A 19,876-nucleotide genomic window follows, 5' to 3' on the forward strand; every position below is an offset into this window, starting at 1 on the left:
ACGGTAAACATTTAAAAATAATATGGCACCTGCTGCACATAGAAACAGGAATATTATAGATTTTCGAAATCATTCCATGATGCATATCTCTGATTTCTTTGGCCTCGAACATCACTTAAAGATACATTTATTGTCGAAATGCGCATCTAGTGCAATAAGTTGGTATAATTGATGTGATAACGAGCCTAATAATCAAAACTTTATGCATATCTGGGCTTTTCATTTTTTGTACTCATGTAACAATTAATCTAAGTTCTTCTTATGTGTTCAGAACAATTCATTTTAGATCAACTATACAAAACATTGCGGTTAAAGAATTGAAATGCTATTAAAATATATAGGCAATTTAATAGTTGATAAAGGAAGCTTTTACTTTCCAATTGCGATCCATGTAGGAGTTGTATTTTTCACTGATCCAGCTGAAATCGAAAATCAAAATTCTTTCGTTCATATTTAATCAAATTCCTGATTGAAATCATAAATCACCAGAAGGAGAAAACTGATACTATTGCAGAAGAAAATCTAACAATTTGTCTGTTCATAAGATACTATTTGTAATATGTCAAACATTAAGTAAAGAAAAAAGGTTTTAGGGTATATTATGACTTTTTCTTCGTCTGTAAAGTTATTTCAGAAAGGTTGAATGTAGCAGTCTCTATAGTATTCTAATGCATTTAACCTTCTAACTGTTTTCTTGTGTTTTCCCCTTTTGAACAACAAAAAAAAAAAAAAAAAAAAAATAAAATCATAAAAAAGTATATTTTTCTTATCTATGAAACTGCTGCTGCCATATTTTAAATAAACCAGTTAAATGAAGTGTACACCAAGACGCAAATATATAATTGTCTTTAAATAAGTAAGGAAATAATATACTTACCACATATGCCGCATGTAACTGGACATTTTTGTCGAAGATATGCATCACCACAAACATGACCGTCGGCACAGTCGATATATGTAACATCAACACATGGCGGACTCGTTGTCTGAACTAAAAATAACGTACAATGACAAACTTACATCTTTCATGAGTGTTCATCGTGAACTGTTTTAAGCAGTATAGGACAACACAAAGTAGTTCAAGACGTTAAAATTGGCGGACTAATTCATGTATCAAACATAAATTTGACCTACCGAATTCAACTATTTACCGGATTTGTTATCACATAAGCAACATGACGGGTGCCACATGTCGAGCAAGATCTTCTTACCCTTCCGGAGCACCTGAGATCACCCCTTGTCCTTGGTGGGGTTCATGTTGTTTATTCTTTAGTTTTCTATGTTGTGTCATGTGAAATATTGTTTGTCTGTTTGTCTTTTTCATTTTTAGCAATGACATTGTCAGTTTATTTTCGATTTATGAGTTTGACTGTCCCTTTGGTATCTTTTGTCCCTTTTTTCAAACAAAGGTTATTTTGATGCTGAATGTAAGCTTGGTTCAAATTTATTACACAAAATATGTCATGGTTCTTGATTTGATTCTTGTGTCCTGCAGCTTCTATAGTTTCGCAAATATCAACGCAACTTAGATTGTTAAATGCAACTGTTGTTAACGGGTAAACGCAAAACATTTCGACCGCGCTTTCATTCAAAAGCCTAAGAATTAAACAACTTACAGCACGTTATAAATGTTATGAGTCCAAAGCTCTTTTCTGCATGTTCCTTCACCAGGAACGCTTAAAGTCGAATAATTAAAAGCCAAGGATGTATAGGATACAAAACATTTGTAGATTCATTCGACCGAAAAGGATATAAAGTTTATAGCCAAATCCAACTTAAGTCAACTTTATGTGAGAGGGTTGATAATTCAAAATAAATAAACAAACAATTGAAAAAAATGGCTGTTATAAATCATGTCAGTACCAAATTAGTGACTTCTGTAAATGTTAACTGTAAAAATTACAGGTTCGTTTGAAAAGAGTTCCAATCGCAGTTTATTCGGAATTTTAAGAGCGATTTGCAAAAAATCTAAAGAATCATTGGTACGAAAGATTTCTTGAAAAACAATCAAAATCATTAATGTTACACATTTCGAATGATTAGAAAATATAAATTTTATAACATTTTGATAGAACCTTGTCTGTATATAAATAAAATTAAGCTTTCACTCAGAACTTACCGCAGAGTTTACATGTTACTGGACATAATCTTCTCAAGTAAGTATCCCTACATATATGACTGTCACTACATTTAATGAATGTAGAATCAATACACTGTGTCAACGAATTTGGTTGTGTCGAGGTTTTTGCTATTAGAAACATAAGTATAACTTTTAATTTCACTTTTGATTTTCTTGAATCCAAAGATGTTCAAACTAAAAAATCCCAACAAACAAATTAGAATAATGCAGGATACAACATTTTTTTTTGCTTTTGAAATATTAAAATTCAATTGCAGGGGGCTGATAAATATTATTTTTTGCATCATTTTGCATATGACAGTTGTTATCCATTCGTTTGATGTGTTTTAGTTGTTGATACAGCCATTTGTTTTGAATTTTCTTTTGATTTTTTTTTTTAGGATTTCACTTTTTTTGTAGATTCGTAGTATCAGTTTGTTGAAAGATTTAGACATACATCTTTGTTGACCTTTGGGGATACTTTTAATTCGTTGCATTTTAAATCATCAAACGAGAATTTTGAAGGCTGAGGCACATGTACATAGCTAATTTTTCATTAACAAATTTGAGTATTTTCATTTGACACATATATTGTTTTGTATAACATGTCACATGTTTATTACTGAATTTCACCAGTTTCTACGTTCATTCAGCATATCTCATGCAATATAATATATGTACTATTTTTACAAACCCGAAATAGTAGTTAGTTTGGTATATAAGTTTGTAATATTTTTCACTGATATTATGCTTCCGCCAATCGAAGCTGAATTAACTGATGCAGTCTGTAGATATCCAGTTTTGCAAACAATTGTTGGACAGCAGTCTCCCGATTTCTTCATTTCACTACACCCAGAGGGCAAATTTGAATAGGTAGGACAGCTAATAAAATAAACATCATCAAAAGATTAAAACTACGTATCTACGTCACAGATGACCTCGGAAAGCTCATGTTCTAAAATTCTTTACCCAGTTCTTTTTCTCGATAGTTGAAGAGTAATACTTAGCAGGAGCATCTTGTTTACTTCAGTTTCCTCCATCATTTAAAGTATGTGGAGCAAGTACAAATTTCTATCCGGAGAACCTGAGGTAACCTGGGATTACTTGACGGTACATTTGCATATGCATATTCTTTTGTGCTTTAAACGTTTATTTTAATAGATAAACCTTCATTCGAAGCTTACAAATGATTGGAAAGTTATACAAAAAGACATAAAGATTATAAAGAACATTAGAAAAAAGTTTTAAAAAAACTTTAGAAAACAGCCAGATACCAAAGATATCGGCATAGAATATTGAAATTTCTGTGACTCCACATATTTAAGTCGGCTTGGTATATTGGGGAAATTCTGGACAAACCCAAATTTTCAAAGGGCGTAATTTGGGTATAGTAACATAAGTTAAAAATATTCAACGAGAGACAATCAAATGTCGTAATCCAATGGAAAAAAAAACAAATTAAACCACTTCACAGGACACTACATATTTCATAAATCTTTATTAAAACGACGTCATAACCAAAACATTGATCTTTACAGATATCGGAATTTGTTTCAAAAACTTTAGAACTGGATATAAGAACAACACGCAAATAAACCATCAAAGACACCTTTAGATCAAGATTATCTATATTAGATAGATAAAGCTCGCAATGCAAAAAAGCCTAGAAGGAAAAAAATAAACGTAGAACAGAGGAAACTTCTTTTTTCAATAAAAAATAAAACAGCAAGAAACAATTACAACTACGTACTTTGACAATGCAAAATCAGAGTGGATTAATATTTTGTGTAGCTATTCAATACTCTTCTTAAAGGAGCATGCAAACATAATAAGTCGAAAACAAACTGACAACACATTGGCCAAAAACGAAAATCGATCGAAATATACAAAACACAAGATCGAAAAAATAAAGACTATGCAATACGAACCTTAATACAAACCGGTGATGATCTCAAGTGCTCTGGAATAGTAAGCGGATTCTGCTTCACCCATGACACCAGTCGAAGGTAAAGATCAATACAAAAGTATTGTTTAAAAGTCTATTAAAGCGTTTAAACCTGCTGCCTCTGTTTCAAGTTAGGAACCTGTTTTTCACTGGTTGTCGTTTGTTGATATGGTTTTTACGTGTTTATCGTTTCTCGTTTTTTATATAGATTAAGCCATTCGTTTTTATTAAGTTTGAATGGTTTAACACTAGTCATATATGGGTCCCATATAGCTAGCTGTTCGGTGTGAGCCAAGGCTTCGTGTATAAGGTCATACTTGACCTATAATTGTTTCTTTTACAAATTCTTACTTGAATGGAGAGTTGTCTCATTGGCACTCATACAGAATCTTCTTACACAATCATTTTACTATTAAAAACTCAACATTTTGCTAATTGTAATTGTTCGAAGCGGTTTTCTTGGTTACCCATCATCATCAACACCAAAGCCAAATATTTAAAAACCACGGATAATTAAGAGCCAACACTTGTGAAGAGCGTTATGACCCAAAAGGGTTATCTGTAATCTTTTTATGTAATGTTGCATAATTTTCAAAAGTAAATTTCAATTAGCTTCAAAAAGACAAAACAAATATATAAAACTATTTAGAAATACAACTAAGGATAGAATGTGCCTCAAGAATACAAAACAAAATCCGTATGGTTAGATAAAATATCGCCATCCCCTAATAATAAAGGGTTGGTACATTTTGTACATTTAAATAGTACTTTGTTCTAGTAATTTGGTATTGGTTCGCTGTGAATGTAGTAATTGTATATGAAAAAAACTATCACAACTGACAACTTACATATTATAACATCTATAGTATCCATATAAACCATCATCACAAACACATTGGGTATCACAACCAACCTGCCATTTATCACCTTGACTGTAGATTTCCCTATTGAACACACACTTATCTGTAAAGGCATAAATATATGCTTATTATTGCTAACTTTAAATTATTGTGCGAAATTTGAATATATCAACTGACAACCTAGAATCAGAGTGTCTGCAACAAGTCATTTGTTCTAACAGCTTTCTTCGCACGAGATGATAAATATGCAAGTTAAACAGTTGCAATCAACATTTGACTATTCACTGAAAGTCATATTTTGTGTGAGCTTGAAAACGTTTATGAAGTTATAAATCCTAATTATAATTCGAGAGACGACATCATAGTAAGAACACAAGTTAAACTAAAACAAGCAGTGTAGGCAGGACGCTATATCAGTCTTAAACCCGAAGAAAATGAACCCGTTTAAAAACAGTTTTGAACTCTTAAAATTAAACATCAAAGAATTTATAAAAATTAAAATAGCTATAAAAGGAAAATTCAAAATAGAAGTTATTATTTGGCAAAACTTTTCGGAATTTTTGGTCCTCAATGCTTTTCAATTTCGTACTTTATTATGCTTTTTTAAAAAATTTGATTCGAGCTTCACTGGTGAGTCTTTTGTAGACGAAACGGGCATTTTGCGCAAATATAAACTTTCAATCCTGGTATCTATGATGAGTTTATTAAGAAAAAGGAATTCCTGCTCAACTAGTGACACATGCCATATTGTTCTTCGAAAAATTGTCTAAAACAGAAGAACAAATGGAAACTGCGAGGACAACATATATATCTTATTTATTTCCGGGAGCCTTTAAATATTCCAGTGTTTATTTAAATTACATACCTTCCTTACCAGGCGATGAGGTTATATCTACAAATAGATAGTAATTTGTCTTTAACTATTTTGATATTCTTTACCTGAACTTGTAATTGAAACTTCATATAATCAATTATTGTTCTCAAACTATACCAACATGTATATATACACACAGAGGAAAGAAAAATGTATCGCAACAAGCCACATTAGACATGTAACTTTTTTTTTATTGTATTCTCTAAAGCCAACTTTAGTCTTTTTGCAAATTAGATTGTTTGGTACTGTTTATTATATATGACAACCTGGCTCTATTACATTACCAATCCACCAATGAAATTTATCAACAATAAATTAGAAATTGACAGGAACAGTTAAAAATTAAAGAGTTTAAAAGATTTAAAACAAAATTTGCATAGCTCTAGACTTACTACAAAGGTTACAATACTGCCTGCAATTAGCTTTTGCCCAGGGAGCATATGTTGTACAAGTATTTGCGGCATACTGATGACAATTTCTTAGTTTGTCACCACAAGGTGGAGGAGTAATCTCTCCTGGTCGGCCTGAAATACACACAAAACAAAATCCTTATTTATTGCCAATTTAATCATTTAAATGCTTAGCAATATGTTTATTAAAACAAATTAATATCACTGATTTATTTTCCTTTAAAGGAAGCTGACAAATACATTAAAGGGGAGACTGTTTTCAAATTTCAGAAGCTGCAGAGTTTGTCCTCATGTTTTATAGAAGTTCTTGTTACTCAATCTTTATATATTTTTTTGTTATGTCCTGCTAAACATTGCATTTCTAATCATTTATTTTTTAGCAGGTGTTGTGGTCTTTCAACAGATGGTTTCAAAATTTAACCAATTAAGCTTTCAAACTAGAAGACAAGTTCCACGAAGGGCATATCATATGAGTTGTTTCAATAAGGTTGAATTCACAATATTTTCATGAAATATACATAAGCAGGAATGGGTTAAGTGAAAGTATGAAACGCGAAAATATATATATTAAACAATAGATCTACATTTAACTATCAGAAAAGAGAGTAACACGGAAAATACATGTGTGCTTATAACTTTGTTATTCTTAAGGGAATCGGAATATTGTTCATACTTGCTCCCTTTCCACTTATTGATCCTGTTCCTTCAAACGAACTTGCTATTGTTTGAGTCTGTTGGTTTGTGCTGCATTGAGGCTGTTTGCAGCATTGGTTTGATTTTTGAACCAATGAACAGTTCTGTGGTAAATCAAAATATATTGGGCACCTGAAATAGAAAAAATATTTAGGATATTATAAGTAAAATTACAAAAATACTGGGAGGAATATTCAAAACGGAATGTCCCTCATCAAATGGCAAAATCAAAAGATCAAACACATCAAACGAAAAGACATTAAAGAAACACAAAAAGTCACTTGGACAAAGCAAATAAGAAATGCAAACAACACATGTGCAATGACGGGATCTTTAAGTACAGAGCCACGTCAAATGGATATCACAAAAAAGAAACAAACGCTAAAAAAAAGTAATATTAATAAAAACAAATAAAAGAACACTTTCACACGTACTAAGATGATACACAACGTCAGTATGCAGAAAATATACTTCAAGACCATCGTGTATTATTTGTGATGTTGATACGGAATATTTATCAACTCAACAAAGTCTTGATTTTTTTTTTTAGAAAAAGGACGATACGTTCTTTGATATACCCCTGGTTCTTCAACTTTCTTCTCAGACTCTGCTGGCGTTTTACAAAGTCTGAGTAGGAGCTGCAAGCTCTTGAATACCGAACAAGTGTGACATATACATCCCATATGCAGGTGAGGTTGTTATAATACTACTAAGGTGGATGGAATTGATAATTTCAAAATTGAAATCGTCTCATTTGTAATAGGTTCATATTTGAAATAATTTTTTTATCATAGATATGCAACAGAGGCCAAACTCCACCGAACAGCCGGTCAAAATACTGAATTTGGTGGTAAAAACACCATGTTCCACAAAACTTATTTTTTTCTTCTTAGCTGCGTTCATACGAATACTGAAAAGGCTAGGACAAATGATGTTCACCATTTACAAAATGAATATCCATAAAATTCCGGCGTATCAGTTTAACCTTAAAATATGACTTTTGTAGATACTGCCCATTTAAAAGGTTATAGTTCTCCCTTTTTATATACTTTTTTACCAAAAGTTCAACTCTATACTTATTTTTTTACGATAAACATGAAAAATAAAACTAGAGGCTCTAAAGAGCATGTGTCGCTCACCTTGGTCTATGTGAATATCAAACAAAGGACGCAGATGGATTCATGCCAAAAAAGTGTTTTGGTGATGGTGATGTGTTTGTACATCTTAATTTACTGAGCATTCTAGCTGCTTACAATTATCTCTATCTATAATTAACTTGGCCCAGTAGTTTCAGAGGAGAAGATTTTTGTAAAAGATTACTAAGATTTACGAAAAAATTGTTAAAACTTGACTATAAAGGGCAATAACTCCTAGGTCAACTGACCATTTCGGTCATATTGAATTATTGATAGATCTTACTTTGCGAACATTTATTGTATTTTAAAGTTTATCTCTATCTATAATAATATACAAGGTAATAACCTAAAGCAGCAAAATTTCCTTAAAATTACCAGTTCAGGGGCAGCAACCCAACAACAGGTTGTCCGATTCATCTGAAAATTTCAGGGCAGATAAATTTTGACCTTATAAACAATTTTACTTCATGTCTGATTTGCTTTAAATGCTTTGGTTTTTGAGTTATAAGCCAAAAACTGAATTTTACCCCTATGTTCTATTTTTAGCCGTGGCGGCCATCTTGGTTGGTTGACTGGGTCACGCCACACATTTTCTAAACTAGATACCCGAATGATGATTGTGTCCAAGTTTGGTTTTATTTGGCCACGTAGTATCAGAGGAGAAGATTTTTGTAAAACATTACTAAGATTTACGAAAAATTGTTAAAAATTGACTACAAAGGGCAATAACTCCTAAAGGGATCAACTGACCATTTCGGTCATGTTGACTTATTTGTAAATCTGACTTTGCTGGACATTATTGTTGTTTACAGTTTATCTCTATCTATAATAATATTCAAGATAATAACCAAAAACAGCAAAATTTCTTTAAAATTACCACTCCAGGGGCAGCAACCCAACAACGTGTTGTCCGATTCATCTAAAAGTTTCCGGGCAGATAGATCTTGATCTGATCAACAATTTAACACCTGTCAGATTGCTCTAAATGCTTTGATTTTTGAGTTATAAGCCAAAAACTGCATTTCTATGGCGCCCATCTTGGTTGGTTGGGCGGGTCACCGGACACAATTTTTAAACAAGATACCCTAATAATGATTATGGCAATGTTTGGTTAAATTTGGCTTAGCAGTTTCAGAGGAGAAGATTTTTGTAAAAGTTAACGACGCCGGACGCCAAGTGATGAGAAAAGCTCACTTGGCCCTTCGGGCCAGGTGAGCTAAAAATAAAGAGTTTACAAAAAAACATGCTTGTGTTCCTGTAAGATTTCTTTTAATGTATTTTAATCTATCAATAAATTGTGATTGCAATTTTTTATTTGTGTAATATCACTCTTTTCAAGAAAGAGTTCGAATTCAAAAATAAGTTTCACTTTTATTTCTATATTTTATTTTAAATGTATGTTTATTGAAGTAAATCGTTCTGACCTTAAAGACAGATTCAATTCACAAGAATCATCATTTGAATGTTGAGCGAGTAAAATTAGTATAATATTAGGAGATTGTCAATATATTAATAGTAATACAGTACTTATTGCTACATGTGTATCTTCCAGTTTGTCCATCTATGCATTCACATTCATAATCACATCCATCAGTCCATGTTTCTCCTTCCTTGTACGTTGTTCCTTTATAGTGGCATTTTTTGACTGAGAAAAACAAAATTAAAAAAAATACTTTCTTATATCACAAACGTTCATCCCTCAAAAGCATGTATGTTACATAGAATAAATAGGCTTTTCGAAGCATAGTGGGTTTTGACCTCCAATGATCTAGCTTACGTAAAGTACTATAACTTGTAAACCCCCATCCCCCCACCTGGGTGAATTGTCGTCTGTTTGACGATTTTGCTTTTTATCTCTGAACTTCTGTTGATTAAACATGAAAGGAATGATACACGATTGTTTTCGTTATAATTTAGTAATTCTTCATTTTTAAACGATTTTCGTTCAAAAACATGGTGATAGACAATATTACATGAACATTCTCTGTTTGTTTACATGTTTACTATGAAAACTTGTATTTACACCGATGAACTGTAAAGTTCAAGGTAATAAAGAATTTGAATTTGATGTCCTTTACAAAGGCTAACGGTTGTTTGAAACTTAGCTTTGCGGAACTTCACCCCTACACTTTTGTCGAATTATCTTTTGACAATCGGACCCGAAAAGACGGTTGTAATTTTACCGTCTCGGAGATTTGTAATATTTTTTTGCTGTACTACGTGAATAGAGAAAAATCATGTTTAACGTCTCAAAAGATTGAAATATCACTTGATAGCTTCGATGTTTCTAGAGATTGACCTTCACAAAGAACGCTTTAGGTTAATATGTGAAGTGCGTATTTATACATATCCCTACAAGGCTTTTTGAAAGACGCTTTTTGTTTTGTTTCAAAGACTTTAATCCACACTAGATGCGAATGTTTACATACATTGTACTCTTTCTTTCATAACCTTAGGTGATAATTAGATTCGAACTCAGGCTGCCATGTGATAATATTCTTTGAAGAATCAATTTCTACATTTTTATTATTTCTGTATCACCCGGTCACTTTGATTTCTTTTGTTCTTATGCATCTCGAAATCTCTAGAATTATCAAAATAGATGACAAAATTATGTTACAAAGTGAATGGCCATGTCTGTTAACGACATTCAGTCAATTGACTTAAAAACACCCACTGATTTCTATTAAAGAAGAGAATCGTCATAGCACGTTAAATAAAAATCCTACCTTAAAGTACAGCATATAGATGAATTAAAAAATACAATAGTAAAAGTTTGACACGCCATTCACCCGAAGAAAAGGAACTTCTTTATGTTTACTTACAGAATCCGGTATCGCCTGTAATAGATAATAAATCAGATTTTAATATATTTTATCAAAATAACATTACACAATATTTTACTGTTGCCAGCAAGACTTTTTGTAAATTTTATTAACAGTTACATAAATGTATCCTCTAACCAGTAGCCAAACGATTGCCATCCATAGAGCAAACTGGGATACTCTTTCGATACACAAAAGCTGCTCACTTTCGAAAACTTTTCCTATCTTGCTTATTATATGCTTAATTGAACAAAATAAATGAGCTCTGTTAATGCCTTTTAATAATCAAATTAAATTATCTATACTTTTTTACTTTTAACTAAGAATTCAGCCGTCTAAATGTCATGACTGTTGCAAATCTGTTTCCAATGGTACCATTATGATTTCATATAACAACACTGCAAAACCTCTACAAGGCACTTTATTTTATTTTATTTTTTTTCATTCGTTTGTCTTTATTTAGCTCAATACTTTCATCTTCACTTTGAAAACTTCACTTCTTATTTTCAAAAGGATTTAATTTTTTTGTATACCTCAATAAGAAAAGTTTATGTTTAATGTGACAATACAAAACATTCGCAACAGTATGATATACGCGTTTATTGCTGTTATCAAATTCACAGTGAGGCTTACAGTACGGAGCAAACACTCTCACTTCACTGCAAGTTAAAGCGGCTAACATGTTCCTATTTCAATCGCCAGTTTGAATATTAATTGAACTAAGTTTTTATATATTTTAAAAAAAAATTTAAAAAAATTCTGAAAGAAATATATGGCAATAGTTAAAACAAAATGACCAACAAGAACATGTATGTAGAAAGCTTAAAATTATACAAAAACAAAAAAAAAACAATCTCCGAAGTATAAACACCATGAATACGGTTTTGAAAACCTTTTCAAAAGCAATGATACATTTTTGGATTTAAGCATTTAAATTCATTAAGATAAATATACTTTAATGTAATGGTTTTGTCTTTTTAACGGTACGAATATTATCAAAACAATAAAGGTAGCTTTAATGTATTTAACTGTAATATGGTATCACTTTTTTGAAAGCCAGCTACCATGCATAATATCCTAAGGTATTATCCTATGAGTTAAAATGCCAAAATTGTATCATCTACAAGAGCATGTTCATTCTTTTTATTAAATATGATATCGCTTTAACCACAATGCTGTACAGTATGTTGTCGTGAACCTTAGTCTTAGCTTTTTATTTACCACACAATCCACAGTGCAATCTACACTTGTCTTCTGACCACGGATAGTAACGTGGGTCATGGCAAACATCTATGCTGTAGTCAGAGCAGGTACTCAGTTTGTTTTCACATGGTGGTGGTGCTGTCGTGTACAGAGCTAAAATGGAAATAGAAGATTGTCTTCCCAGCAAGGGAACTAAAACATAAACGATCCAAAAGTTACAAAATGAACGGAAGATTGCTGATTGAATATATTTCAGAAAGTTATATTTTTTTCCATTTCGTTTTGTTTAAACAATGATTATTCTGTGAGAGAGTCTGACACGCTCTGTGTGTGGGAGTTATCGACTTTTAACTTCCCCATGACAACTAGACTACGTAGTTACTCATCTTACACAGTCACAACGGACGCACTTAGCAAAGAAATCTTAATTTTCTGAAGGAGGACATAAAATAGGCATTGGATTTGAATGATAAATGTATACTCAAGTCCCGGGTACAGTGAATGTTCAGAAAAATGTTCAGAAAATGTTCAGTAGCTTACATGCGTATTACATAATAGTCATTGTACCTTTATTATACCACTGGGTTGGTGCTATTGCTACTGGATGTTTCGCCCCTGATAGTATCACCAGCCTATGGCCAGAAATCGGCATTTCGGTGTTGACATGAATTTCAATTATTTGATCCTTTTTATCATTTTTCGAGAAACTAAGGATTTTCTTATTCCAGGCATAGATCACCGTAACCGTATATGGCACAACTTTTTTGGAATTTCCGGTCATCAATGCTCTTCAACTTTGTACTTGTTTGGCTTTATAAATATTTTGATATGAGCGTCAATGATGAGTCTTATGTAGACGAAACGCACGTCTGGCGAACTAAATTTTAATCCTGGTACATTTGATAACTATTTACACCACTGGGTCGATGCCACTGCTGCTGGACGTTTCGTGCCCGAGGGTATCACCAGCCTAGTAGTCAACACTTCGGTGTTGACATGAATATCAATAATGTGGTCAATTTCCTGTTACAAAACTTTGAATTTTTCGAAAAACTTCGGATTTTCTTATCCCAGGCATAGATTACCTTAGCCGTATTTGCCACAACTTTTTGGAATTTTATATCATCAATACTCTTCAACTTTGTACTTGTTTGGCTTTATAACAATTTTGATCTGAGCGTCAAACTTAAGAAATGCACGTTTAACGATTGCTTAGCGATCCTCTGGCGTGCAACTAACGTATACCGACTTTGTCATTTTCTCTATACGTTTGGTGCACGCCAGTCTATACGCCAACGTGTGACGCCGGCATCCCGTATTATATTACAGCTGAATTTTTTTTATATTCATTTTTGTATACTTAAAAAAAAAAATATATTCAAATTCTGTATAACGTTTGAGGGAAATGCGCATTAATGAGAGAGACAAGACTCTCCTAAAAATTTCTATGAGATCGTCCTAAAATCTGTATCTGTCAAATCACGTGCAATTACAGACGTTGTCTACATATTTTATTTCAAACATTTATTGAAACCTTTATAAGTTTATTTTATATATATTCTTAAAAAATAACATCCATTCTACTTACGTGCACAAAATTGACAGAACCTTTGACAATTATCCGTTGCCCATGGAACATAGGTAGTACACACGTCACTGACATACTGATTACAGTGGTCATTTTTGTCTTTGCATGGATCAACTGGTCTTGTGACTGCAGTGAATATGTTTTAAACAATTAAGCCTCGTTGAACTATGCATGATTTGTATTTATTGACATCATGGAATATTTCAATGATTTAATGATATAATGAATTTGAGTTATAGAAGAACTGAAATATTTCAATAGCGTCTTAAATACGTTGTTTGACTACATAGATTTGACCAGACCATCATACATCATAGACACATGAAACGATGTCAATGTATCATGAAGTCTAACTGACAGACATTAAGATCTTGTAAGAATCGTATATACCATATATAGTTATCATATTACTCATTATAAGTGAAAAATTGATATGATAAACAAAACGGCATTTTTATAAGCAGAAAGGGTTCTGAAAATGATACCAAGGAGTGTCATAATGGACAGGTGAGAACTTCGTAACATCAGGCTTTGTATTCAATATATGGAGCATCTAGCAATATAAACCTTTGTACAAATATGACAATAGACAATGGACAATATTCATATGCACATATACATTTTCACTAAATGGTCATGGCAAGCTAAAATAATAAAATAGACAATTATATATAATGTTTTGGGATCAGGAGAGGCGGTTGCTTTAATATTATTCCGTATCATGTGTTTGTGACGTCAAATACGTTGACCCGGCCTTAATAATTTTGACCCGGACATATCAGCGACGTCATAATGTTTGAACCGACGTTAATAATTTTGAACCGAACTTATCAAGTCATCTTTTGTGTGCTGGTGAAACAAAGAAAACACTTCTGAAACACAAAAATATAGCAACATAAATCGATTATCAGATTATCTGCATATTGATATTGTAAAATATCAGCTGCTTGATATTATATGAAGGCTTTTTGATCTCGTTCGATACGCTCACTCGACAAAAAGCTTCATAGTATGTCTCGCAGCTGATATTTTACGATATCAACATGCAGATAACCTGTTAATCGGTACATACATTGCTTCAGTACAGATACGCGAACTTATTATTCTACATTATGTCGGTACTGTTTTCTTATGACCATTCGTTTTATAGATTTTTTATACCGTCTTTACCGTAAAACCTTTTAATGTGTACTTAATGCTTCTTAACTTTAGTTTGGGAAAACATGATTCAAGTATTATTTGTAATTGGCTTTGAACTAGCTTTCATAAACTGTGAGTACTCTCTTTTCGATGCTTTCTGTCGTCTTTATCAATCTTTTGAGACAAGCCAATAGCTACTGATTTCTACATTTTTTTTTCTTATAGTGTGCTGTTACACAATTGTTCTAGATAAGGGTATATTCTGAGCACTGATAACATGTTTAACCCCACCACATTCCTAATTTGTCTGTCTCAAATAAGTAGTCGGCAGTTCAGTGGTTGTTTTTAGTTCATATAAGTCGCAAACAGTATTTGTCTATTAAGAATAAAAATAAGCCCGGATGCGAAGCGGAACTTTACATTTAGAGATCAAAAATGGCAGATTTCGTTATGTGCTATTTGACCAACGCCTTTGTAAAATGTGCCAGTCTCAATTAATAGAGGACGAGTCCCATCTCTTGCTGTTTTGAGAACGCTATGAACAATAACGAACAACATTATTCAATGATATCCGAGATAAGTACAACATAGACCTAACTAGACTACCAGCGAACATCAAATTAAAACATTTATTTGTAATTACAGCAACCTTGTTTCTAACTTTATCTTGAACTGTTTTACCATCAGACAATCTGTGATCAACTGATAACGTGCCTTGATATAATTTGCAAGTAAATTTGAACTATATGTATTTATTTATTTTATTTTTAATAATGATAAACAATGTACAGTGCAGTCCATCATAAGCCTATTTTGGCTGGCTGAACATTACTTGTATATATGAATGGTATTGTTTGTTATAATTCCGATTGCACTTCAATATTAGAATATTCTAGTCTATTCTAGTCTATTCATAATAAGATCATTTTCAATTTACTGCATCGTATTAAGTATGTGTCAAAGTTGCATAGGTGTACCTAATATGTGTCAATGTCTTATATGGTACAACTTGGTGTTTATCATACACCAAGTTTATGATTTATATTTAACTTTGGTGACTTTTCATTCAAATCTGGTTTTATTGCCCAGCTTTTTAGTTTATTTGTCTGTCCGGAAATTTGTTTTCCAGCCTTTGCGAGATATATGTTATTTCTTTCACACTTTCACAGAAACATTATTTTAGAGGCGTTCTGACATTGATATGTCTTATATAGACGAAACGCGCGTCTGGCGTAAATACAAAATTTAATTATCGTATCTATGATGAGTTTATCCACATTTTGAGAGGGTGTTAAACAGACTGAACGCGCACATTATCTTACATGTAGAACACATACCTGTTGTTCCAGCTATTGTTTTTACTGTTAGAAATATGTAAATGTACAGGAGAACTTCCATTATGCACACAACGCGTGTCTATCGGAGATTTTAAGAGGTCATTTGTACTTACATTGAGATAATAAAGGTTCCACGTTTTATCTTCGTTTTATATAATTGTTAGGTCATTTGATGTATTGTTTTCGCTTAAGATTTGAACAATAACGAACAACATTATTCAATGATATCCGAGATAAGTACAACATAGACTTAACTAGACTACCAGCGAACATCAAATTAAAACATTTATTTGTAATTACAGCAACCTTGTTTCTAACTTTATCTTGAACTGTTTTACCATCAGACAATCTGTGATCAACTGATAACGTGCCTTGATATAATTTGCAAGTAAATTTGAACTATATGTATTTATTTATTTTATTTTTAATAATGATAAACAATGTACAGTGCAGTCCATCATAAGCCTATTTTGGCTGGCTGAACATTACTTGTATATATGAATGGTATTGTTTGTTATAATTCCGATTGCACTTCAATATTAGAATATTCTAGTCTATTCTAGTCTATTCATAATAAGATTCATTTTCAATTTACTGCATCGTATTAAGTATGTGTCAAAGTTGCATAGGTGTACATAATATGTGTCAATGTCTTATATGGTACAATTTGGTGTTTATCATACACCAAGTTTATGATTTATATTTAACTTTGGTGACTTTTCATTCAAATCTGGTTTTATTGCCCAGCTTTTTAGTTTATTTGTCTGTCCGGAAATTTGTTTCCAGCCTTTGCGAGATATATGTTATTTCTTTCACACTTTCACAGAAACATTATTTTAGAGGCGTTCTGACATTGATATGTCTTATATAGACGAAACGCGCGTCTGGCGTAAATACAAAATTTAATTATCGTATCTATGATGAGTTTATCCACATTTTGAGAGGGTGTTAAACAGACTGAACGCGCACATTATCTTACATGTAGAACACATACCTGTTGTTCCAGCTATTGTTCTTACTGTTAGAAATATGTAAATGTACAGGAGAACTTCCATTATGCACACAACGCGTGTCTATCGGAGATTTTAAGAGGTCATTTGTACTTACATTGAGATAATAAAGGTTCCACGTTTTATCTTCGTTTTATATAATTGTTAGGTCATTTGATGTATTGTTTTCGCTTAAGATTTGAACCACTAAACTATATTTCAAAATATCAATAATTCTTCTTTTTATAACAAAAGAAAATTACTCAACAAAAAATAATATTTTAAACATATACAATGTATATGAGAACAAAAGCAACACTGACAAGTTCAGACAGCTTTGGATTTATTTTGAGTTGAGGTTTTGGATGACTCCTTACTTTTGATTAGCTCTAACTGTTTAGAATGAACTAATTTCACGACAACGGAATGTATTGTTCACAGTAATAATTATTTGTTTTACGTCTGTGGTAAGTCCTTCAATAACAATTACTGTAAACCAACTTATTTTCCCGAAATTCACGCGCAGAAAAATAACGCGAATATAAAAAACTAAGACCTTGTGTATTCAACTACATCAAGAAAATTAAAGAATCGCAAATAATCCCGAAGTGTGATAGAAAGGGTGGAACGCGAAATAAAGTATCTGCGAAAATAAGTTGGTTAACTGGTTAACAGTATTCCGAACTTTTTTTTTTCGTACAATCAGCAGTTGATTTAGATATTAATATTTTAATAATACATTGTAGTTATTAGATATACAATTGTTTTTCACTTTAAAAAGGATAAGAAGATACCAGATTGACACTAAACTGTTCGTAGTTAATAAACTCATCATATATACCAGGATTGAAATTTCATACTTACCCCAGACGTGCGTTCCGTCTTAAAAAGACTCATCAGTGACGTTCGAATAAACTAGAGGCTCTAAAGAGCCTGTGTCGCTAACCTTGATATATGTGAATTAAACAAAGGAAGCAGAGAGTTCATGACAAAATTGTGTTTAGGTGATTGTGATGTGTTTGTACATCTTACTTTACTGAACATTCTTGCTGCTTACAATTATCTCTATCTATAATGAACTTGTCCGTGTAGTTTCAGTGGAAAATGTTAGAAAAAATTTACAAATTTTATGCAAATTGTTAAAAATTGATAATAAAGGACAATAACTTCTTAGGGGGTCAATTGACCATTTTGGTCATTTTGACTTATTTTTGAGTCTTAAATTGCTGTACATTATTGTTGTTTACAGTTTATCTCTATCTATAATAATATTCTGGATAATAACCCAGAACAGCAAAATTTCCTTAAAATTACCAATTTAGGGGCAGCAACCTAACAACGAGTTGTCCGATTCATCTAAAAATTTCAGGGCAGATAGATCTTGACCAGATAATTTTTTTTACCCATTGTCAGATTTGCTCTAAATGCTCTTGTTTTTGAGTTATAAGCCAAAAACTGCATTTTACCCCTATGTTCTATTTTTAGTCATTGCGGCAATCTTGGTTGGTTGGCCGGGTACCAAAACACACATTTTAAACTAGATGATGATTGTGGCCAAGTTTGGATTAATTTGGCTCAGTAGTTTCAGAGGAGAAGATTTTTGTAAAAGATCATGGAGATTTACGAAAAAAGGTTAAAAATTGACTATAAAGGGCAATAACTCCTAAAGGGGTCAACTGACCATTTTGGTCATGTTGACTTATTTGTAAATCTTACTTTGCTGAACATTATTGCTGTTTACAGTTTATCTCCATCTATAATAATATTCAAGATAATGACCAAAAACAGTAAAATTTCCTTAAAATTACCAATTTAGGGGCAGCAACCCAACAACGGGTTGTCTGATTCATCTGAAAATTTCAGGGCAGATAGATTTTGACCTGATAAACAATTTTACCCCATGTCAGATTAGCTCTAAATGCTTTGGTTTTTGAGTTATAAGCATTTTACCCCTATGTTCTATTTTTAGCCATGGCGGCCATCTTGGTTGGTTGGCTGGGTCAAAAAACACAAATTTTAAACTAGATACATCAATAATGATTGTGGCCAAGTTTGGTTTAATTTGGCCCAGTAGTTTCAGAGGAGAAGATTTTTGTAAAAGTTAACGCCGGACGCTGGACGACGACGGACGACACCGGACGCCGGACGCAAAGTGATGAGAAAAGCTCACTTGGCCCTTTGGGCCAGGTGAGCTAAAAATGTTAAAAAGGCTAAATAAAGTACGAAGGTAAGAGCATTGAAAACAAAATTCCTAAAAGCTTTGCCAAACACAGATAAGCTAATCTATTCATGTGGTAGAACAGCCTTAGTCTTTAGTAAATTGTATTATTTTTAAGTCTGGTACACGTATTTAAAGGTAAAAAGAAAAAAAAATAACTGAAGTAGAAGAAAATGACATAAATCTACATGACTTAAGACTATTTTCATATTACAAACGATCGACTCCGGATTATATGATTAACGAACTCTAGGGTTGGACATCTTGGTATTCGGTCAAGTAAGATAAAACAAATATTAAATAGGTGTAAAGAAGGTAACTGGTCCTGACAAGGTTACCAAGTCAGAAATATAACAGTTGTTATTCATTCGTTTGATGTGTTTGATCTTTTCATTTTGCCAATTGATTATTGACTTTTCGTTTTGAATTTTCCTCGGCAATCGGTATTTTTGTTAATTACTTTTTACGGTAAAATGAACATAATCTTTTATGAAATTTGTTTTGTGTTACTTATTTATTAATATGGACAATTAGACAAA

At 32.2% G+C, this 19,876-nt stretch overlaps 1 protein-coding gene across 1 annotated transcript; it reads right to left on the reverse strand.

Moving 5' to 3' along the window:
* Positions 1-328: 328 nt before the first annotated feature.
* Positions 329-16,235, reverse strand: LOC134723434 (protein kinase C-binding protein NELL2-like). The gene is made up of 13 exons (XM_063587046.1): positions 16,131-16,235; positions 13,654-13,779; positions 12,084-12,218; positions 10,863-10,877; positions 9,565-9,682; positions 6,882-7,033; positions 6,191-6,322; positions 5,790-5,816; positions 4,913-5,027; positions 2,814-3,001; positions 2,120-2,248; positions 878-991; positions 329-419 (listed from the first exon to the last, which is right to left on the reverse strand). The coding sequence occupies exons 1-13, from the start codon at positions 16,189-16,191 to the stop codon at positions 370-372; spliced, it is 1,362 nt and encodes a 453-aa protein (XP_063443116.1). The 5' UTR covers positions 16,192-16,235; the 3' UTR covers positions 329-369.
* Positions 16,236-19,876: the final 3,641 nt, after the last annotated feature.

The sequence above is a fragment of the Mytilus trossulus genome, chromosome 6 (assembly GCF_036588685.1).
Source record: "Mytilus trossulus isolate FHL-02 chromosome 6, PNRI_Mtr1.1.1.hap1, whole genome shotgun sequence".
Taxonomy (NCBI): domain Eukaryota; kingdom Metazoa; phylum Mollusca; class Bivalvia; order Mytilida; family Mytilidae; genus Mytilus; species Mytilus trossulus.